General features: G+C 38.9%; 1 protein-coding gene across 4 annotated transcripts in view; it reads right to left on the bottom strand.

Moving 5' to 3' along the window:
• Nucleotides 1–24,830, bottom strand: part of EPB41L4B (erythrocyte membrane protein band 4.1 like 4B) — a 167,753-nt gene that overhangs the window by 13,868 nt on the left and 129,055 nt on the right. For 3 of the 4 annotated variants that reach the window (XM_086896711.1, XM_086896717.1, XM_086896727.1), the window contains 3 exons: nt 18,912–19,016; nt 16,565–16,703; nt 16,047–16,124 (listed from right to left, as the gene is read on the bottom strand). In XM_086896711.1, the coding sequence (XP_086752837.1) occupies nt 16,047–16,124; nt 16,565–16,703; nt 18,912–19,016 (322 nt within the window). Of the gene's footprint in view, nt 1–1,490; nt 3,986–16,046; nt 16,125–16,564; nt 16,704–18,911; nt 19,017–24,830 lie in introns of those variants that run through there. The other variant, XM_086896732.1, reaches the window with a different exon arrangement.

Here is a 24,830-nt window from a genome sequence, read left to right as displayed (position 1 = left end):
GCAATCTCATCCACATTGCTCATAGAATGCCCACACATGGGTATTTTCTGGTACAGCGAGGCTCTTCCACAGGAGAAAAAGGAACTAACTGGTGTCACAGGGGCTACAGAAGTATGGTGAGCAACAGGAGGTTAGAGCTGTGCTCTCCATAACAACACAGATAGGATTTTAAGTGTAAGACTTGATTTCAAGTGCACTTGCTCTCTCTGCGGGAGAGTCTTGCAGCCAAAGTCACAGCCATAAAATAACCTTTAAGGCAAGCCCCATGAGTAACTGTCAGGTTGCAGGGGCATGGCATGAAAGGGGAGTGAAGAAGCTTGGCATTCCAGAGGCATCTCACATGCTGAGGGATTGTTTCATAACCTGAAATGCCCCGTGCTTGAAAGGTCAGGGTGCATTACCATAGCAGAACTACTTTGGACAAGTAGCTCCTTGTCTGGAATATTTAGCTTGGCAAGTTGAGAATTTACTAAGCTTAAAAGAATGGTTGACTCTCTCTCTCTATATATATATATATATATAAATAAAAAAAAGAAGAAAGAAGGAAAAAGGAGAAAAGAATAATAAAGAAAGAATCAGCATAGTCTCAGAAGAAATACAATGGTTGAGTAACCTTTAAGGTGAAATTTCTGAAAACCAGTCAGATCTAACAGTTCCATTGACTTTTGTGAGAAAAAAAGCAAAAACTTACTCCTCTGTGGATTATTTTCTGCTAACACTCAAAGATTCTTTCTGCATTATTGCTTTCTGAGTAACATACTTTGGAGGAATCTTTGCCACAACCAGAAAGAATTAACAGCACTGTTTTCCCTTGATATTTATACAGCAAGGGAGAATGAAGAAGAGTGAAGGAAGAAGGATGACAAGAGGACAAGAATCTTTCCCTTTTCATTACATTTGTGCAAAGAGTTCTTCTGGATGAAATTTCACATCTCAGTAAAAACAATGGCACATTCCTGAAATACCTTTTAGACGAATTAGGAGTAAAAAGAAAGTAACTTTCTCATAAAAACAAATGGAAGTGCAAGGAGATAAAGAAAGAGTACCTTTGTTAAGTGACATAAAATCAGGTATTTTGGTATTTTTATCAGAAGGGAATATTACAAATGTCCTTGCTCTGGGGAAAAAAAAACCCCTACATTTGGGAGAAGTGGGCTTAATTTGGATATGTTCCCTTGCCTTTGGAATGGTATACTCACTGCCCTGGCACAACTATCCTTCCACAAAGGTAGAGTAACATTTTCTGCCATTGACACTTTGCCTGGCTGCCATCCTCTGCACCTTGACTGGAAGCATTTGTAACATTATGGTGAAGACGAATGATCTCAGCGGGTTTGCACTGTCACTTTATATACTGGCTAGATGGATGACAGGCTTTAGGCCAAACACTTCACTGGATTCCCATGAGCTGCAGCAAGAAGAGACAGAGCTGCTAACACCTGAAGCAGTGTCATAAATAAGGCCCTCAGGATACACATAGAGCCAGAGGAATATTCTGTCGTGCTTTATTTCAAAATACACAATGTAAGTTGAATATCATCGTATATCTATACAGCACAGAGACTTGTTTCTACTCATCAAATTAGAAAAGGACACCAGCTGAAAAGGATATTACACTAGCATTTCCCAGTTCTGACATGTGATATGACTTTAAAAATACCAATTAAGCATTAGGCCTGGTTTCCAAAACCAGTGTGAAGATTTTAGAATCTGCAATTTTTCAGTAAAGCTCCTTGTCTGCTGTCATACCATTTCAGTGGCTGAAATGAATACTACAGCAGAAAATGTAAACCCAAAGAGTTTCTGGTATTTTTCACCATGCAATATCTACATGGACAAACAAATTCTTTTGAGTGGGAACAGTTCCAGGCTCAAATGATTGAACACTCGGCTTATGCCAACCTCAGTTTATGTTCTTCTTGTGTGGCAACATAACCAGCATGACAGTTACACTGCCAGGATGCACAGGGAGAAAATCAGACCAAAACAGTGCAGGAAACTTGCAACAGGACAGAAACATAAATCAGCAATACTATTGACATTAATTATTAGTCTTGGAAAAAGCTGTGTGAACTAAATGCCCTGATGAAACATGTTTGGTGCAAATCCCACACGCATAGCATCACAGGCCACCTTCTTTTCATGGGATGCAGGATTTTTTCTAGTTTATAATTGATATCCAGGCGTTAGTGTCAGCAGACAGATTTTGTTCACACTCATTAAAGAGGGCACTTCTGCAGAAATGTACTATTAAAAACACCCTGAGGCACCAAATGAGAAGCTTCTTAAGAAGGTGGGGTTCTGCTCAAGCCACTAAGCCAGGGAAGAAGAAGCTACATATTCAGAACCTCTCTGCCCTGTCACCCTCTCTGAGGAGACAACACTGGAAAATCTCCCTCATAGCTCCATCTGATATTCGGGTCTCCCTTATTCATCTTGCAAAAAACTAGGGGAGTCTGAAGCTCAAGGAAATGCTTTCAAGAATATTCATTATATTGATTCTTAGGAATCTAAGAACCAACATAAGTGAATCCAAGTCTTTGGCTGATCTGATCAGGTGTGAGTTTCCACAGGACCGCTGTGCAGCAGTACAGAATCGCCCTCCCCACAGGTACTGAAACACAGATTTACCAATTCCTTCTGGTAAACTGAAAAAGCTCCACTTTGAAAGCTCCGTGTTCATCCTACATGAATTTTTGATGAGACAAGCTCTCTTAAGGCCCCCTCAAATGGTGAACTTGCCGTTCCTCTGCTCACTGATGTACACCAGTCCTTCTTTGGACCTTGCTGCAGGCTGAGTCCACCTGTCCTGGAACATGACCTGGCAGCACACACCGCTTTCTTGATGTCTCACCAGCTGCTTGCACTTTGCTCTCCGTCAGGTATTTTCCTCCCTCTCAGAGGGACTTTGTGCAATCCTTCCTAACACACAGGCATTGTCAGGAGGTGGCTATGTGGCTCCTTGACTGTGCTCCAATGACTTCTGTCTCCCAAACCAATGCCAAGGGAGCTCACGGGAGTAGAAGGTATAGAAGGTTCAGTCTCTGAAAAAGCTTGGATTTTCTGCAGTTAGAGCATTTCACAGATACTTTATGCATAGTAGTTTGTGGCTGAAGTATAAACTGTACACTATTTGCAAGCAGGTCTACCTAAATCACAGTAGTTAAGATGCCCTGGATGTAATCCTGAATCTTCATGTCAGCTTCCATATAAATTTGCATGGATAGCCCTAAAAATTTTGTTGGTGCTAGTATCTTTTTTATGCTACCTTTTAGGGATCAAGTACTCTAGATTTTCACTCCAAGGATTGTAATTATGGGTTGCTAGCAAAGGCATTTCAGAGGTATTGGGAGAGCATGAGGGACAACCGTAATATTGTTATTAAATCAGTCCAGCATCTCTACAGCACATTGGAAGAAAATTAATGTCCTGGATCATTTTTACAACATAACTTTGCCTTGTGAATATTTTTGAGGAGACATTCTTCAAAAAAATACGGAATAAGAGCAATTTAGATGTGACAAAACAAGACAGTGTCCATGTTCTCACAGTCTTCAGGATATTCAGTACTCTTTTGCTGGTGCTGTGAAGGCCAGCAAGTTTAAGCAGAACATAACCACAGAATGGGCTGTCAACCCAGTCACCATCCCCTGAGGAAAATGTGTCAAGACAAAATGATGTCACAGTCTTGGTGTGTTGGCTAAAATGCAGACTAAGGATTGCAGCATTTGCTCGGTCTTTGTTTAAAACACAGAAAATGAAGCAGACAGAAAGCAGTAGGTACCCACTGTACATGGTTGCTCTCCAGCATTTGCTGCATTAGTTGCATTTCTGGGACAGCTAATGCAAAGTTACCTTTTCTGTCCCTTGGCTTTTATCAATGAACTCAATGGTGATCCAGTGGTAGGTGCCTACACCACGTGCACAGCCAACAAAATCAAGTGTCATCTCTGCAGATGGAGGCTGTTTTCACAGAAGAAAGTCACTAAAGATGGATAACATGAAGAGGAGGAAATGAGTGTTGTGATTCCTGCTGGCTGAGAGTGCCCCAGGTAAGCCATATACTTCCCAATTTCACTGCCAGCAAGCAGACAGTATTTTGTATCAGACAGAAAAACTCACTCCTCACCACACATGATTATTTATAAGTACAAACACTGATGGCTCATCACCCAATAACTGTTAGTTCACCAAGCCTTATTAACACAGAGGCTTCGAACCCAGGAACACTCCCACAAAGGCTGATTAATAACCATGCAACACACCTACCCTTTTTTAGAATCCTCACGATCACATTCCTCTCTTGAAAAGTTATGATAGATTGGCACAAGCAGTGTACTGCTTGACCTTAGTCCAACACAAACAAATAATTTGTCTCTCTACTGTAATCAATCTCTACTTGTGTAAGAGCAAAAGCTGGCTGGGAGTCCTTAAGTGTCCAGAAACTCAACCCATCACAGTCTCCTTGAATGTCAGGATAGTAAGAAATACTTTGCACTAATTTTCTGTCCTATTTTTCTGGGCTATTGAGCTCTGATAAAATCCCCAGGAGTTTATACAGTTCATTATTATAAAGGAAAAGAATAGCACAGGTAGATTAAAGTCAGTGGAGCTGCAGAAAAAGTATTAAAATTACAAACTGGTGCACTATTTATGTATCTATACAGAAGGACACTTGAGTGTATTTTCAACTTCAGCATGTGACCGGTCCCAGGGACTACCGCAGCCCTGATCCATACACGTGCCTACAAATTTTGGTGACCTCTCACAAATTATGATCTCAAGTACACATGGGAGTGCTGACTGCAGTGCTGTGCTGCAGCTGTCTCACTGCTCCAAAAATCTACTCTGAATTAAGCTTCTATAAGACAATAATAATTTCCCATCATAATATGTTGCCTTTTCCAATATGCATCAAAGAAGCAGAGCATTGCTTCTTTAAATGTAGTGGATACAAAACTATTTGATTCTATCAACAAGACCAGCTGGAGTAGAAGCTGGAAGTCTATAAGGAGCAATGTGTTGCTTGGTTTAAGATTTGTACACGAACAAATTCAATCCCATATATTTAGTAAATATTTTGTGATGTTATAAATAAAAACCTATTTATTCATAATGTCACACCCTTGACTGTGAATCATTCATATTGCCAGCCATCAAGCATTAAATAAACATAAATATTGTCTTGGATGCAAGTAAAATCTAGTTGTGTTCAAACACAAGAGCTCATTAGGCATATACAGATTCAAACACCTGCAACTGCAATACTTTGCCAATTCAGTGCCATGAAACCCATCAGAGGTCTCTGTACCATGCTACCCTAAAAGCCAGTCTCCCAGTCCGAGACACTGCACTCAGGTATATCCCATGGCTAAAGAGATTAGTCCCAGCCAAGGGATAATCCAAATCAATTAGGGCTACTAGCACATAACACACTCTTTCCCATCCTTAATTACAAAAGAAATATCTCCTTTGGACTAAGAGCACAAGTACAGAAATCTTCTGCTTGGCCCAGGAATGACAGCAGTTTCAGTGCCAGAAGGCTGTTCTATCATTTGAGCAGAGCTCTGCTTCCCCATATTTTGTTTATTGAGCAAAAGGTTCAGAGGATTCATTATTAAAGACATTTCTATGAAGGCAACTGAAGAACATTATAATGTTGCAGGGAGCAGGAAAAGTAAAACGGAAATGAGAGGGAGGCCAAACAATGACAGTCCTCTCCCCAGATTGTGGCATCTCTTCAAGGGCAGAAATACGCTACAAATAAAATGTCACAGGCAGATCCTGGCCCCCAGTCACTGACTTCCTGCCCATCCTAACAGGCACTCACAGGTAAGCCAAACTGAGGCTGGAGATTTTCTGTGAGGCATGTTTCCAATACCACTGCCTCAAAGACCCCTTCTCAGCACCATGTGGTGCCAAAACACTATTGTTTGGCAACTTCTGCTGATGCTGTGGTCTCTGGGAAGATTATAGTTAACTCTTTCAATTCAGAAAGAATTGAATTTCTTCCCAAGAGCCCTGGGATAGCTGCAGGCTACACTACCCAGGATACACTCTCTTCTTGCAGAAGCGTGAGAGCAGGGTGTTGTTCTGATTTGTTGGATTTTGGCTTTTAGTTTGGTTTTAGGGTTTCTTTTGCAATCCTATGTCTGGTGCTTTTTGAATGTGCTCTCTCTGAGCTTGGGAACTAACTGTTCCTGGTGCAGGAATATGCCCAACTTGAGCCACACTACAGATGAAAAGAAAGCCTTTATCCATACTGCCTCACCACCCCTGCTCTTGGTGAGGAAGAAAAGAGAAAACAGTTTCTTCAACCCTTTCTCCAAACCAGTAGTAGCAAGACAGGAGAGATCCGAAGGCCAAAATTGCTTTAGAGACACACACAAACATGGGCTCTCCTGATCACAGATATTTTGAAGAGAATAAGCTTTGTCTGAAGTCTGGGCAGCTCAGCCACTGATGTGAACACTGATGTGAACATCAGTGCATCAGAACATGATGGATTCTGTCTCTATGTGAGCACTTGAGCTTCATGGTTATAAATTTTGACAGTTTGTTCAACTTGGATGCAGCATGGAATGAATGCCAAAATTTGCACAAATTCAGGTGGTCGGAAGCCCACTGTGCTCGGCACATGACTTCCCATCTCCAGCCCTGCCAACAGGGCTCTCAGCAGAGCATGTGCACATGGCTGGGTGTGTATGCCAGATGGCAGGGCCAGCTCCTTCATCACAATCCATCCTGACAATACCTGGTACTTCGCCAGAAAGAGGCCAGGTGACATTCCACAGCACTGGAGCACTTGAAAGATTCTAGTCAACTTTTTGACAAAGGACCAATAATTGACATTAAGTTGCTAACTGAATTTTAAAGAGGTTCACTTTCCTGACATTACCTTTGTATCTCCTAGAGAGTAGGGCATTTGGTCTTGGTTTGCTGAAAATTAGAAGAATGTCATAGCATAAAGCAAGCCATAAATCCATAGTTCTTCCATAGTGATGGTTTTGTGGACAGGTTCCAAGGAATAATTCTGAGAAGTATGCAAGAACTGCTTTCTATTAATCAGGTTTAAAATGGTTGTATAGAATATCTACCTCTGCAGAGTTTTTCTTCCTCAACACAAAACAATTTAGCATTTTTTTTTTGAAGGGTCATATAAGGGATAATGAAAGGAAGGGAACCCTTCCTACTGAATTCATTGGTTTGCAATCCAGCTACTATGATAGCTAATAAGCTAGAATTAGGGAACTCCTGTTTTCTTTCTCCCACAATTAAATTACAATTTTCTTCTATGATATACAAAGTCTGGGACAAGGCATAGAACTGTGGAATTACCACAGATGTTCTGAGGTTTATGCAAACTTTAGTTTTATCAGTTTGACTTACTGGTTATTCTACTATTGCCATTCCTCTAAGACTCGTATTAAGCTCCGTATAAAGTCATAGCAAAAGATCTGTCTGGATGTAAATCTCACAAGTCAATGATTGTATTGTTTTGGTTTTGCTCGCTAGTAGATGGACTACAGAAAATTAAATATATATTATGCATCAGTAGAGAATTTACTCACTGTTATGAATAGCAGCAAAAGCAGAATAGGCCAGAGGGGAAAAATCTCTGGTCACTTAGGTACCACTTGTGGTTCATCAAAAAGGACTACTACTGCTTAGGAATTCTCATCAGAAAATGCCTATTTATTCAAATTGAATGTGTTACAAAATAAATGGTGCTGATTCAATTTTCTCTATACTTATAAAATAAATTTTAAAAGCTTTCAATCAGCGCTTTGTCAGTGCAGTTTTTAGTGCCTAATTCAGAAATGACATTTTGGTTGGAAACATGAGTTCATTGAAATTAATAACCCAGCATTACTTGAAAATAAAACACTATTTAATTTCAAATTGGCCTGATCTTTCTATCTATTCTTCTTACTACTCTCTGACATTCAGTTCAGGATAGTTTCCAAAATACAGGCTTTTGAAAGGAAAATGTAGACAACCAGACTGTACTTTAATCAAAGAAGAAAAAACTATTTCCTATCAGTTCTGATTATTCAATTGTGTGGCAAATAAAAAGAAAGTTTACTTGATCTTTTTGCTGGTTCTACAAGTTGAGTCACCCAGCTAGTCAAAAAACAGTTCAAAAAGCAGATGTTCCCATTTTCTGTTGAAGCTTGGAGACATTCAATTGAAATTCCACAGAACAGCCAAGCTGTTAGCATCACATTTGTTATCACACTGGAAAAATGTGAATCAGAATTACACATATATCAATTCATTAGATGGCTGGAAAGTAAACAAACACACAATAGTTACTCACTGAAGTCTAAATGCAGTTGTCACTAATCACAGTGAGGAAGAGAAACTAGGAACTTCGCAGCTGCTGAGACAAAAGGAATAATGTACTTCTCAGGCCAAAAGAAAGGTGATCAATATGCCTTTATCAAAAGTCTATGTGACATAATTAGCTTCATCACTGTACTTGTCTCATTGAGAGCAAATGTAAAAACATATACCTGGCTTCAGTCTTTGCACAGAAGCTGAGAATTTTTGTATCACATCGATTATTGTAGAGTAGAAGAGGAGACTCAGCCAGTACAAAAAGATGATGCTTTATACTCTATGTCTGAAAAGCCTTGTCTATGTATTGTTCACTTTTATTCTTCTTAGGCAGATGTTACACCTGCTTACTGCTGCTCAGAACATGGAACACATTCACTTGAAAAGTAAAGCAGTAACCTTAAATAAAAAAGACTCTGAGTGAAAGCATGATTGAACATATCAGACCTGATTTACAACAATACTCAGGTTATAAAAGCTTTGCTAAAGATTTGCCTTTTCTGCTTGCTTGTAGGAGGTAGATGCCAGCTGGTTTAAAATCTGTTTGCTTGAATTTACTAGACTCCTTTCACTTACTCTGATGTTGATTTCAAGCAAAAGAGAAAGCTGCTACTGCCATGGAATGATCCTTTTTTTTTTTTTTTTTTTTTTCCTGAGGAGGAAGGAGAAAGTGATTTCAGGTAGTTTTCGTCTTCTTTTTTCTTTTTTTTTTTAAGCTTCAATAATGTTCATGACCCTCAAGCTTTCTGACCTTCCTAAACACTGCTGAAGTGGTGGCAAGCTATATCACTTCAGAGGTACTGAGAAAAGCTCTGGCCTAAAAATGGTTAGTGCACTAATTGCACAAAAGGAGAAGCACACAGACAATCTTGCACTGCTGTGTCTGTGGTGTTTGGCAGATGCTCTCCATCATCAGGGAGCAGACTCCCTGGGACCTTGCCTGTCAGTTGGCCTCAAGTCACCATTACTGCAGTCAAGCACATCCTATACCCCCCTCCCATAAATTGATCCAACTTTAAAGTAATTTCCACAGCCCTTCTTTTTGGAGCACTACTCCAGAAACTACACTGCTTGCAAATGTATCACTCCTACAGTTCTCAGGAGAGCCATCTGTGAAACTTCAGGGTTTCATAGATGATTTGACCTAAAGCTAAATAATTTTGTTTGTAGAGTTAGTGTTCAGCCCCACTAAGGAACAGATTAAACTATCCAGCACCCGTCTACAGGAGGAGCTACACATGCAGCTGTGACAACCTCAGTCCTCCAGCTTCATAGGCAAGTGTGGAAATGGTCACTGATCCACCCACTGAACAGGCAGAACAAACATCCACCACTGTGCAATGATCTCACAGTCACTAGCTACAGAGCATTTTTCTGATTCTCTCTCTCTGCAGGCACACAGGTTGTGCAGGATCCTCCAAGTCGTCTGGTGTAAATATCTTCTCAAATGAGATCCCATCTGCTCAGGCCTGCTATGGAGTCCAGCCAAAGTCTTAAGTTCCAGGACCAGCTCTGCTTGCATGATCTGGCAGAAACCAGATTTACTGATAGGCATTTGCACATTTTATAACTTCTACGACCAGGAAGCAGGCACATGGAATGCCAGAGAACAGTCAGGACAGCATCTTAAAAAGCAAAAAAGGTGACAAAAAATAATTGTACATGGCAGAATTTATCACTTCTCCAGGGAAAAGCTTCTGCCCTCTTGATCCAAACTATCTCCTGGCATTGCACCTCACCTTCATCGTAAGTTTTATAAAATGTTAGCCAGGGGACCATTGATTATTTAAAAGCACTGAATTAGATAATACATGCCTGAACTTTTTTCTGTTTAATGCCTTTCCCTATTTTTGGAAACTTTTCTTGCTCATATACACATCATATCCAATTTATCACGGGGTCCACAGGTGCAAAGTCAGCAATGGATTTCACTTTGTGGATCTTTTTATTTTTTGGAGAATTTACTTTCAATTAGTTAAAGAAATAGGGGGTGTTGGATCATCTTTCATGTATCTACAGAGTGCAACAACTTGTTCTGCTCAGCATACAGATAATGGGGTAAAATATATTGAGCCAATGAATTTAAATTACTTAAAATGGAGGAAAAATAAAAAGTAAATGTAGAAGCTTGCAGTTCATCTTTAAGAATTCTCTCATTTCTTCACTGACTACTTCAGTAATGGATGAATAGGAGCAAGTCCCTAAAGAGCTGAGTAGTAGTCAAAGAGTTTTAGTCATTTTAGTGAATTTTAAACTAAGATTTAAGGGGCTGTCTCTGAGCATGACAGTCAGTTATCTTGCCTGTTAGTAATTCAACAGACTGCTTGTGAAACTGGCATCCACCAATAAAGCCCTATACTTTGCAGAGATACCTATTAGTCACAAATCCTATTTATAATGCTTTATGTGCTCACCCATTTATTTGGTTGCCCAAAGACTATGATTCTCCTAAAATGTTCCAAGTCCCATCCCTAGTTACTGACATGCCTTATATAACCTAAATGATGCTCAGGTAATGTGCATCTGCTTGATTCAAGCTGTGTGCTCCCAGGAGCCTTACACTGTGTGGGCCCTCAAGCAATTCCTGCAAATCCCCAGTCAAATGTGTTGTGCTCAGTTTGACTGAGCCTTCCAGTGCACCCCTTTGCAAGGTGTTCTCTTCCAGCTGATTCCCCTTTCTTGCAGCAGGAAAGAATGGTCCTTTGCAATATGAGTAAAATTAGAGTCTTTCTTGAGTTCACATGGATTTATTAGATTTACTGCCTGTTGCTGTAAGTTTTTTGTATTAAAGTTGTTTGTTTTAGCAATTGCTAAATTTCCTTTGCTTTTTCTTAGTTTAATATGGAGTTAAAGGACATGAACTGGGAATAAATGTGCATTTGACATCCTTCTTGCTGCTTTTACTTCTTGTTTCTATGTGTAACAGATGAACAATTTATTTTCACAAATTCTTATGCTCATAATTGGCCATTGCATGTAAGTTTGAGTGTGCAAATACTGCTAATTGAGAAGCTGGCTTGGGAAATAGCATTTTTAATATTCCCCTTTGAATCTTTAGCATAGTCATTTCATCCTACTCATTGTACACTAAGAAACTTTTTGTTGTTGTTTTTGTGTTGACGATGTAAAAGTAGGAAGCTTCTAATTCTGAAATATATCACCCAGTCTTGAAGAGTCCTGGTTTTTTTTTCAGTATGTAGTTCACCATAAGTAAAGCATTTATAAATTTGTCTCTGCCTGAGCCGTTTTAAAGATCTTGGGGGCATGCAAAGATACTTGATCTACACTTCCAGGCAGTTAGATAGTAGATACATGCTAATGTTCTTATCAAATATCAGTCTTGAATTACATTATAGTCACTCGTGTTTAGAATTCCATGACAAAAGGACTGGTTATGGATGTATTAGAGTTTGATATGTTTGCCTGTCTTCCACTGAAGAATTGCTTTTCACAGAAAGTGAAAAGTTCTTCAAAATGAAGGAAAAAAGTACTGCACTCACTTCCCACTCTGTTATTTGGCTTATTGCAACTTTGTCATATTGTCATAAAAATTTAGCAGCTAAAAATTAAATTAACTCTTCTTTATTAATATATAAAACATTAAAGGAGAGTGGAATGGAAAGATACATTACTTATTTTGCTCCATTCACTACCTCTTTCTCTATGATCTCTTTACTGTCCATTATCTACTGAGAGTTTGCAGTTTACTGAGTATTTTATCACCTCCATCAAGATACAAAAACTTCTCCCAGTTTCCTTCTGAGCTGACTCACTTTTGACCTGGCTACCTTCACTGTATTTCCAAAATAGTACATGCTAATGCATCAAATTCTGTGCACTTTCAGACTGAGTGAGATCCCTTTGGATGAACAGGATTGCATGCCCTACTAATGCTATCACTAAAATAGACATACTTGTTTCCAAGTCATTTTAAATAAAAATACCTTGTATTACACTGAAAACTTTTTTTTTTTCATTTTTTAACTATCATACTGGCAATTGATATGTTTTAAATGTTATATCTCAAGCTTTAAAAAAGAAAATAGTTTTCTACTTTCTGTTTTCCACCAATAGATGGCAGGAGAAGCTCTAGAAAATTATTCACTTGCTACAGCATGAGATAGCCTATAATTTGAAAGTACATAGCCAGCTGTAAATTACTGCTCTCTGATACCTCTTTAGATGTGATCATGACTTAGTCCTAGCCCATCCATCTTGCATAACAAACTTTAGTCTAAGTTTAGGAATAGCTCCATGTTGTATGCAAAACTCTTATTTCTTTTGTCCTACCCCTCTAGGTCAAATTGAAGTTTGTGCACGCTGGCTTTCTCTTTTGGTTGAGAAGGTATTGTCAGTGTGGTGAAACAGCTGTTATATTAATTCAGGGTCTTAAGACTGAGCTTACTGTACCTAAACAAGAAAAGCTCTGCATTCATACACGTCAGAAATCACACTGATTATAAGCTGCAACAGAACAGCTTAAAGCTCCAGCTTTGATTTCCAGTTCCAGAAAAACTAGAAACATAAGAAGGGAGTGCAGGAGGACAAAAAGCCTACTACACTGACAAAGCTTATTCTAATATACCTCATTGAGGATGCTCCTAATGTGAAAATAAATTCTTCATATACGTTGCTGCATTTTTTTTTATCCATTTGCTCTTTCCAAAACACAAAAGCAGGAGGATTGAATCATTTTTACATACAAGCTAAAAGGATGTGGTGCTAAAAGTCACGATAGAGTGGTAAAAAAAGATAAATATTTTCTTCTGCTCATGTTATAACTATTTTAAGGACAACAAGTAATATGTTGTAGTCAATTAATTGTAGAATCTAATTGAAAAATGAATAGAAGTGTGCATAAACCACAGGGTTCTAGGACTGCAGAGCACAAAAAAGATACCTTTCCCTCTAGGCAATCTGCATTAGTAAATGTACATTATTTTTCCTGCAAGATGATTTCCTGAAATTGGTCTGCCTCGTAATTGCCCTACTGTTACTGGCAGTCTAATATTGATGACTAAGTGACCATTAGAGATCAGCTGGTTCTTATATATATATCATAATACCTCCTCCAGGCTGAACGAGTAGACAAATTTGATTGCTCTCATCCCTGCATGGTAGCCTTGATGACTTCTATTAATTCACTCCATTCAGTAATCTTTACTTTTTTATAAGTTAATTTGGTTTTCTGAGCTCCACTTCTAAGTGTAATTCTCAGCATTTATTCCACTGCTTTTGGTATCTTCCACCATTTTGCTGGCAACAGCAGCATAATATGGATAAAACCCAAGGTCATCAGGAAGCATCCGTGGTTAGACACCGAACAACAAAGATCATGCAGCTCAGTCAGTGACTATTAATCACTCTCTACGAGTAACGTTACAGAAAAGAAGGGAGAATATCTAAAGCTGCTTCAAATTAACAGCTCTCCAGTGAACTGGGGAAGTTTGGCAGCATATATCATGACCAAAACAAATTACAAAACCTAATTTTGGATGACCAATTTAAGTGTCTTTGTCTTTGCATGACCCTCTGCAGGAAAACCTTGACTACACAGGAACCTGAACTTCAGTCTCTCTATCACCTCAGGCAAATACCCCAAATAAGACAACGTGAACGACCCCTTCAGATACTGCACTTGTCACTGAATGTGAAACAAATGGGTGCAATTAACAGACAAATTCCCAAGGGCCAGGTCACAGCATGCAAAACCAGCACATGACCACAGACTTGACAGTAACACGATGCTAAGCTGTGCATTACCTTGACCCTCAAATAACAGCACATTCTATCACAACAGAATTATTAAATAATCAGACTGTCTCAAAGCTACACATTTGCCCTTAGCTTGTCTTTGCTTGGAGCCTCTCTCCCTGAAGAGTAAACTTTTCATTCAAACCTCAACTGAGAGCAGCCTGTAGTCAGTGAAACTGCAGAGAAAGGTCTGTAAACAATACCTGCTCTGTAGAGAACAATCTGACCTTTATAGATGTTAAACAAAACAAAAAGGGTTGATTGATGCTGGGCAGTACCTGCTCTCCAAAATATTAAAACCAAGAAAGTCAATGGAAGGTTAGTTCATGAACATACAGTGTGATAAATTATGTCAGTGGGTGCTGGGGTAGGGAAGGGGAAAACATGATTTGGTAAAATATCTAGGGCAAAAAGCCTGTATTGTCAGCTGGAAAAGTGTGTAATGCTGACTTCTGTTAAATAGAAAATAAACCAAACCCAAACCTATGTTATCTAGAGCAGATCAGTTGCTGAAGTCTCCATGACTCATTTTCTTAAATTCTGATTAACACAGTAAGAAATTGTATGTTTTTTAGAATAAGAAATCTATTTGTAGACTCCAACAGATAAATGTGCTACTAATATAGAAAAGGACATTCTAACCTAGATAGAATCATAGATTCACTTGTGTTGGAAAAGGCCCTTCAGATCATCAAGTCCAAGCACAACCCAGCACTGCCAAGTTTCCCCTTAAACCATGTCCCTCAGTGCAACATCCACAAGTCTTAAATACCTCCGGGGCTGTCAGCTCAACCACTTCACTGGGCAGCACGTGCCAATGCTTTTTAAAACTTTCTGTGAAGAAACTGCTACTAATATGCAATTTAAGGAGTAATTTGAAGCCATTTCTTCTTGTCCTGTCACTTCTGACTCAAGAAGAGACCGATACCTACCTCACTACAACATCCTTTCTGGCAGTTTTGGTGTCAGTCTGTCTGTGTCTTGTCAAGCCCCACAGCTCTCATCCAGTGGTAACAGGACACAAGCAGTTACTTACAGACAACTACAATACTGTCTCAGAACCAAAGGCACAACCCCACAGCACATTTCCAATACTGTAAAATAGGACCTAAACCTGTAGTGACAGCAATGCCCAGGACAGAATTACCTTAATACAAAAACACTTATGCCCAAAATGTAGTGCTGTCCTTGTCATGCTTTTTATCCTCTTTAACCGTGGTTTCTGGAAGACAGCAAAAATGCCTTTGGACAGCAGAGGAGATATCTGGCATTAGAGTTATTTGCAATGCAGGATGACTTGGAGGAAGTTAAGGATCGTATTATGATTATGCAAGAAATCTGCTGAGAATCTGAGATGAAAGAGTTGAGATCGCTGGAGTTAAGAGGCATTTTGCTTTCAGTGGGACTGGCATCTCTCCCTGGCTTTTAAGCAAAAATATAAATCATGTAGCTTCAAAAAAATAAGTTAATAATCAACATGTTTTAGGCAATTTTGTCTAAAGTGAGGAAGAGAACTCTGCTACTGAAACATGAAAGTTCAGGTACATGTCTTGGGATTGGCTATTAGGTAAGAGCTGAACGAAATAGGGTCAAAAAAAGTGACTTTTCAGACAACCCCCAAAAGCAAAGTTATGATCACATTAGGAATCTGTGTTAAAGAGACAAAAAGCTCGTGAAACCAGTGCAGCAATGTGTAAAGATAAGAGAGAGAAACAAGTAGTTATCCCAGAATAAATGCATTCATAAGATCAGCCATAACACTTGTTGATGTGGACTGATTTTCAGAAATTCTGAGCTGAGTTTGACAGAGGCTCAGGATCACTGAATATCAAGGAAACTTACTTTATTCCTGTGCACTTCCTAACACACTGCATAGTATCCCATTCATTTTAGCTGCAGACAAATGACTGAAACCTTCTACATTTTCCTGGTTACAAACTAAAACAATTTACCATTGGTGTGGCCTCTGTGAAATCCATCAGGAGATCACCTGGCTCCAAAGCAAATGTACTCCCAGCATCTGTGGAACTCTAAAGGCAAAAAGAGAAACCCAGCATTGGAATAAAGAACCATTTAATTTCTGCAATTTTGTTAGTTATTTTTGTTGGTTTTTTTTAATTCCTTAAAGCACAGATTGTCAATGGATTTAAAATTTGACACCATGTCTTTCAGGTATGGCTACTCAGGAAAGATGAGGAACACAACTATGCATCTTTAAAATCCAGGTGAGTTATCCTGATCCACTGCCCACTAATGCTGATGAAAAAACTGTTATGCATTTCAGCTGGGTTTTAGAGCAGGCTCTAAATACTTCCTTACACAAGTTGAACATCTTTCTACAACTCTGCATTAAAAAACTACTCTTAAATGTAGAATCACTCCATCTAGGGAAAACCTGTTACCCAGAGTTCCCTCCTACCCCTCCTGAATCCTCTCCCAAGTGACATAAGCTCATCTCTTTGTGTGTTACCTTGCCACCAGGCGAAACCTGTGCTTGTCCTTCCGATGTTTGTGGCGTACACGTCTTCTGCGACCCAGGAGATGCTGAAGACACAGGTGTTGATGCTGCTGCTGCTGCTGCCAGTGCTGGAGGAAGGTCATCTTCATCACTGCCATTGATAAAAAGAGAGAGATTTTCTCATTAGAAAATGCCACTGGAACTTTGACTGCACTTGTATCAGGGGAGGCACTGGTAACTTGTATGTCTGCTGTAGTGCTTTGAAGTGAAGCTCTGCTTCCTCATCCCTATGAAATGCAGCTACCTTTTCAAGTAAATTTTTTTTAAGCTTTAAAGATTCCTTAAAAATGGGTTGGCTAGGTACTTCTCATCTGCAAATGGAAACCTTTTGGTTGTTAGGTGCAAGTAGCGTTTCTATGGATTCTGTACATAAATGCATAAATGAAGTGACTAGATATCACTGGAATGTTTATTCTTCTCTATGGAGGCTGGCAGCATTGATAAGAACAGATATGGTGACATCCACTCATGGATATGACTGCTTCATTGGTTTCAGACAACAGTAGATTTGACAGCCATTATGGAGCTAGTCTCTGCTGCTATTTTCAAACTCTTTTTAAAGGAATTTTATTGACTCCAAAAAGGATCTCTTTAAAAACATTCTTGCGAGGGTATCTTTTTCCTGTCCCACTTATTCCATTTACAGAGAAAACATTTCATTTAAGATGAGGTTGTGCACTTCCCCTGGGCTTTAGGCCTTCAAGCTGAACTGTTTCCATCTCACCTACTGTCACTACTAAATGAAAGCCAGTAAAGAATGTTATACCTTCACTTACTTTTGCAGAACCCCATTGACTACAGATCACTGGGATCAGTCAGCCCTGAGTCAGGATGTTTCCATTTGTTAATTGCAATTGGATGGAAGTAAACAGAGTCATAATTTGGCCTACGGAAGCCTTATTACTGGGAATGATGTGTGAAAAGGAAAGACTACAGATTGACAGCTTAATGCACAGCGAAAAATAATGAGAAAAATTACTTCTGCTCATAAAACAGAACTAATTTTGACTAGCAATTAGGTACTCACAGTGCACAGAAGCCTGCCATGCCAGCTTGACAGATACTTCCAGAACAGAACTACACTTGATTTAGTGCCACTTGAAGGCAGAATGCCTGGGCAACACAAAAAACTTCAAAACTACATGACATACAGGTTACACAACCTTATGTGGGGTTGCCTAGCAATGTTTTTTAATTATGATATAAAATTTCGGTGATTAATACTATCTTTTTCAAATGTCATTTTTTATTTCTTCTGGGTAAGCATAGACTTCAGCACCACAACATGCACAGTATACAGGTTTTATGCTGGAAAGAAAATGTGAAATATTTTGGACCTGTTGAACAGACATTTTTGTAATGTAACAAGCCCAGAGCTCGGCTGTTGACCTAGTTAATCTCTCTTTCAGGAACATGTAGCTGACATTTTCCTAGTCCCTCAACAAGATAACAACATACTGATATTTATTAGAATCCTTTTGAAGAGACAGAAAGGTTTTCCTAATGTTGATACGTGTTTACTGACATTAGAATATTGAAATCCTGGGTGGACTAACAGCTGCCATTCCACACACAAAGCATACATATTTTTTTTCTTTATTGGTATTCTTGTACTAATAAGTTTATGCTGACATTATCTCTTTTCCCCCTTAATTTCTGGTGGCCTTGTCTGTCTTTTCATGGGAGGACAAATCAACACTGACTTTCACTTCTGCTCAGTACCTCACATCTCTAGAGACTTTCAAGTGGAATGAATTATGTGTAAATGGGATGCCCTGTAGGCACAGATCCCTCTTTCCAGGACGAAGAGAATTCATTTTGCTGGCTGTAGCTCCAGCAGGCTCAGCAATTTCTTCATGTGACAAATCACAGAGAGAGAGGGTGCGCTCTCTGAGAGGGAATGGCTCACAGCACAGCTGGATGCCCCAACAACTAAAGACTGTTTTCCTCATTTTGCAAATGGGATTGTAATGAAGCCAGCAGAGCAGCTTGCTCAAGCTCACACCAGGTCTTTGACATTTCATGTGGTAAAGAGGTTTTTAATTCCTAATCCATAAACTCGGGAAAAGGTGGATGGCCTGCAATTCAAAGGGTTAGCCACTGCAGAGGAAAGGCAAATTCATTTTGTATTAAAAGCATGAAGATTCTCAGTGATGAAAGGAATCATATTGGTATAAGATCATTATCATGTAATTGCACTCATGACTTTCAGAAGGCATAGCTAGAGCAATAATTAGCATCCCTTTCATTTTGAGCTGTAGTAGGCAAAACCACAAAGATAGCGCTGTGTGTTACTCACAAACTGTACTGCCTCGTTAACTTCCTCACACGAGGAGCTTTAACCTCCTGCTTTTCTGTAGGGACACTTGTTGGTGTAGTTTCAGGTCTCACAGGAGCTGGACTTCTAAAAATAGCAAGAAAAAAATATGTCACACAGGCTCTATTTAAACTACTTCATGCATGTCAACCAAGTCCTAACTCATCAACACTTATTTATCTTGCAAAGTGGCAAGTTCCCATTGAAGTTCATCCTTTTGTTCCATTTATAGTTCACAGGCCAGTGTGTGTACAGAAAAGGATGTGTGAACTCACCCTCCTGTGCTGGGCATACCATTTACAGAAGCAGACACTGGTTACAAACACAGAGCCCATGTGAAACACCATGTGGAAATGTTTCCAAAATACCACATTCTAATAACAGACCAGCAGTTCAGTCACATCAGAAGTATTTTTACAAAACTTATGTTTAACAAAAGCTATTTTATGAATTGTGAAACCTGTTCTGCTTAAAATAGTTTTTATTTGAAATTAAATATTATTCTCACAGTTTAAAGAGCAGCTCAAGGGAAATGAACTGATGGATTTGATCCAAGAAAAATGATCAAATTTTTTTTCCAACTTTCTAGAAAAAAGAAAAACTCAGATGTGTTTCAGATGCTCATTAATGTCAAATACATCTGCAGAGCTCCAACAAAGGACAGATATGGCAATGAGGATGTCCACATGAAGGAATCTTCTCCTTAACCATTTATCAGTAGAATTAACTCAGGCTCCAATAAAAAAAAGTCATAAATAAAAGCTCCTCATGACCTTGGGAGGAAACCATTTCAACCATGAGCTTGAGGAGCATGAAGACACATGAAACATCTTAAATACTGTTTTTATTTGAAGCAACAGGTTATAATTAAATAGACTCTATGTGTACTATAAACATAAGAAATATGACAAACATTTAAAAAATAATTTGGAATTCCTGATTAACAATTTGTGACATGGTATTCTGCCATCTAATCTGAAGTCAGATTCTAAATTAGTAACTAGAGCAGCCCTACTGATTGCTGATGGGACTGCTGATGCACTGAGGTACATTCCACAAATGGCAAAAGTTTTTCTAGTCTACTTGCATTGTATTAGTCTTCTAAAGCCTTAATAAGATACACATGTTTAATCTTCACAATTGCAGATCCCTCTCATGCCCCTGTGTGTTTTAATCTTCGTTAACTCTCTTTGATAACTTCTGAACCTGATGTTGAGCTGCAACTGAACCTACAGGGATGGCACAGCCTTCAGGTTATATACTCAGTTTTCCTAAATATTTTTTAGTCTTTGGAGACGTCACAGAGCACAAGATGGAATAATGGAAAGTATTAAAGTACAAAAGGCATAAATCAATCATAAACCTGACTACCAGTTCCACTTCTCATGAAACAACTTTTGTCAATTATTTACTTGCTATTTGTTCCCATTAATTTCAAGATGTTAGTATAGATGGCAGCAAGATATCTATATAGATATATTTCCTTTCCCCAGTTCAAATTTCAGTGTCAGCCATTTATATCACAGATTTCTCAATGATATTGATGCAGAACAAGCCAGCCAGATCTGAAGGAAGACCTTTTATTGAGTTTGTTAGGCTATTACGCTGGCAGATAAAGGGAAGATGAGCAAAGGGGGAAAAAAAAATAATAAAAAAATAGGCCCAAATAATCTGTTTTAGTCTTGAATTCAATATATCTGACTTGAAAATCTGTGAATCAACATCATTACGGAAGTTTTGATCATTTCACAAGACCATTTTGATCAAGTCAGACTTTAGATTGAAGACAACACTAGCTCTTCTTTTGCTGAAGCAAAGGTAGCTTCTGGTTACTGAAAAAATTACTTGTTCAATTTACCCAAAGTGATTTCCAATTGAAGTCTGACATAAGCAGGATAAATACATTATGACACATCAAACAGTGGATAGCCAGATTCTGAAGAGGTGTAAATGAAAGTTATTATTATGTCATTATTTTCAGCTCAAATACATTCGCTGACATTCTTGCTCTGTATGAGTGGTCCTCACAACTCTCCAATAATTTTGTAAGAGTGTATGATACAATTTTTAAACCTTTTAATCAACTCAGTGAGAGTGGAAACAAAAATAGTGGTATAAAATTTCTCACGACAACATTATAACCTGTGATTTAATTAAGTCATTCTTCCATACAAAGGAAGAGTTGGAGAGATAATTTCAGCTCTTTTGTTTCATTTTACAAAGACTGTGTATCTCCTTTGAAATACCAAGGTTTGTAATTTAAAGAAAAATAAGAGGAAGAGGTGGGGTGGGGCTTTTGAAGCAGTTATTTCAATTGTCACAATCAAATTTTTGTTCAAAAAGATGTAATGCAATTTTGTAACTAAAGCAGTTTACAGAGAGTTCAAAGTTATAAAACACATGCATATGAAAAAATTTTAAATTCAAAGCCTGAATTAATGCTGAAAAAATGTTTATCATGAAGAATTTCACTCAACTGTAAATAAAATGCTTGAGATATAAACAGCACCTACTCTCTAATCCAATAAAAAGATGAAAAACTTATTATTTTCCTTTGAATGCTGCAGATTTTCAAGTGGGAAAAAAATAGTCAAGTAAACATTAGACATACCTACTCCTTTCTCAGTCATTGTAATTGCTCAGATAAACTACTTATGTTTTATATCACACCAGTAAAGTATTCCACTCCTTATGTTCAAAATCAGTAAGCATTTTAAAAGCAAAATCTTCTTTCCCATTAAGATAAAATTTTGCCATAAATTTTGTTAGAGGCTGGCAGCAGCAACTACCTTTCCCTGATATTTATCAGTCCTCTGGGGGAGACACAAGCACCACTTATTGCACATTTTGAGAAGCTACAGGTTAGCTAGGAAATAAAGTTACGTTACCCCTGAATGAAAAGGAGCTGTGGCAATGCCTCTATCCAAAGAGGCCATTAGCACAAGATGAAATGTTAGACTAGCCCTACAAACTGCAGAGCTGGATTTTTTTCCCTCATTAGAACCTTGCTAGGTTACCTCTTTCAACACCAGAATAAAAATTCCATGACAGCTCCTGTTTCATCTCCAAACACTCTTCCTCAGTCTGAACTTGCTCAAAAGTGTTGCTACTCTCTCAACAGCAACTAGATGCAAGAAGTCCTCAGATTGACCAACCCAGCACCCAATCTGTGTTTTAAAAATGGCAGGCTTTTAACATCACAGAAACTCTCTGTGGTATGAGAAAAATATGAGAAAAATCTCATTGGTATTCCAGAAAAAGTAGCAGAATAACTTCTGTTATTATCCTTTGATTTCTACAGCCAGAATTCTTATATGGAAAGATATTATTTTTGAAGAGAAGCCCTGTAATTATTTCAATTATTTAAATAGGGTGATTATGTACAGATATCACCATTTCAAGTTTGTAGTCCTATATAAATTACACAGCTATATAAACTACTGTAGTGCTGTACAAAGTCTATAGCTTGAGGAAAATTGAAAGTGTTAAAGGATCAGTGGGACTCAGAATTAAAATGAAAATGTACAGTCTATTGCAGTTCCTTTAGAAGGCTCTTTTTCAATGTCATTAATTCATAAGAAACCTTTTTCCTGTAACAGTACCCAACCACTACAGCATACAAATGAAGGTACTGAAGCAAGACAGAGTTACTTAATGACCTGGCACCTTACATAAAAATCTGTCACTTCCTGGTGGCAATGACAATAACAACCACGAATGTCAGCATGCAGTGGCAGGTCATCAGAAACTGCCTGTGCACTGACAGCCCCAGCACACTCCCGAGCCACAGCCAGCACATTCTCCTGAACTAGCTTCAGCCTGTTCCACAAACCTGCACAGCAACACAAACGTGACCCAGAGGGAGATCCCCCCAAACGCAAGGAACCTGTTTTGTCCTCAGACTAGCGGCCAAGGAGGCGACCAAAACCAAAACTGCTCGCAAAAAGAAACCACCCTGTGGAACATTTCAAGTGACCACAGAGGTGCACGGGTTCAGCTTGAACCTTCCTTGAGGGCGGCATGTATGTGCTCATGCTGAGGGAGCCAGGGTGGCCACCACACCTTGGCTCAGTTTGCAGGGCTGAGGCTGCACTGCTCCTGCACCCTGTGTGCTGTGTGCTGTACCTTCCTTATCCCTGCCTGCTAAGGTGGCTCTGGGCAGACCCTCATACTTGTTTGAAACGTGGCAACATCAAGAAATTTGATTTGTGGGATCAAATTAACGTCCACCTAATAAATGGAACGGTATTAATTAACTTCTCTTACCTTGGAGGATCCAGTTCAGGATTTTAAAACCACCAAAGTCTGCTGGGGGAACACACTTCCTTCATTTGTCTTTAACAAACTTTATCCTCTTTGCTTCTCTTTGTGCCTGTTTTGTGATCTGGAACAATCCCTCTCCCTGTGTCTTCCCAAACTGATGCCAAGAGATAGAGGATAAAAGCCCTGTGATTTACAGAGATACAGCCAGCTGCATGAAAGTTGACCTGCTTTCAGGTGCTGACTCATGGAAAAGGGAAAAAAAAAAAATCCCCAGAGGTTGATTTTGAGGCTTCAGAATTCCCTTTGAGTGGGAAAATGATAGTGAAAACTTGGGAAGGACAAGCAAGCAAGAAAGGAAGGAAAAGGAAAAATATTTAATAGATGCATTTTCTTGTATACTGAAGACATAGCCTAACAAGCTAAGCAAACACAGACAAACACTCAAATCTTTCCTAAGCCTGTGCTCTAAGGATTTCACACATTTCTTTTCCAAAGGTCATCTGAAGTTAAGAAACAGTATGTTCTTCTTTACTTTGATAAGATAGCTTTTCTCAGAAGACAGGTTAGCTTTTCAAAACCTTACTTGGACATTTTAAAGCTACTGCCCACATCAAATTTTCTGAATCAAGATTTGTGCTTCTTTTTACCTCCGTACTCCCCTCCCTATAGATTGCAGATGTAAAACAAAGATCCTTGCTACAGCTTATGTGCTGTTCTTACTCACAAATTGAGCTCTGTTTCTCTTAAAGGAAAAAATGCCCACCCCTCCATTGACCTTACAATGAAAATCTAAGTGCAGTCCAGACAAAAATACGGTGCCCCTGAGGTCTTCCAGGTAGATACTGATGGTACAGGAACTGCTCTTCTCTCACAGCTCAGGTAATGCAGGAGGTCAACACCTGGCATCTAAGGTCAAACTGAGCTGCAAATCCTACCCCTCCTCACAACAGCCAGGACAGCCATTATGAATTCTGTGCTTTCCAAAGAGCCTAGGCACAGTTTAGGGGACACGGGACAGAGCCAGAGAAATGCACCTCGAGTGGGGTATTTCATCAGCTTAATCTTATCTGAATGGTCTGAGTACTGCTCCTTTCTCTGTAGTTTGGAGGTTAAGAACACAATTACAAACAATTCATCAGCATTTGGCTTCAGGCAGCAGGTCAAAGAGGTCTTTAAGACTCAGAATGAAGTCAAAGAACATACCTAGGTGTGCTATCTGCAATCTTTAATGCAGACTGGCATGCAAAGGCTATTCAAGAGCTCAGCTTGAAGTTATTACTTTGATGCAGAAATTACTGTATAAGGTTCCTGCAAAAAGCTAAAGCAGTAGATCCATTAACCTGTCCATGGAATGAGGCCATGGTGATGTGTATTTAGATAATTTGCTTTATTTTTGGAAATGTTGGTTGAAATTTTTCAGTTGGAGAATGATTCTTCTTTATTATTTTTTTAAGGTAAATACAGAATGAGAAAAGGAGCTTTTTAAAACTAATTCACATTTCTTAGGAAGAAGCCAGACTAGATAATGTTTTTAGTTTACCTAGAATATTTCACAATATATTTACAAGGAGATATTTAAATGTGATGTTTCAGACCCTGTGTCACAGAGTTAACTCCATTCTGAGTTTAGGAAAGAGC

This window comes from Cyanistes caeruleus, chromosome 1 (assembly GCF_971803275.1).
Source record: "Cyanistes caeruleus chromosome 1, bCyaCae1.hap1.1, whole genome shotgun sequence".
NCBI lineage: Eukaryota > Metazoa > Chordata > Aves > Passeriformes > Paridae > Cyanistes > Cyanistes caeruleus.
This window is presented reverse-complemented; position numbering and strand designations above follow the sequence as displayed.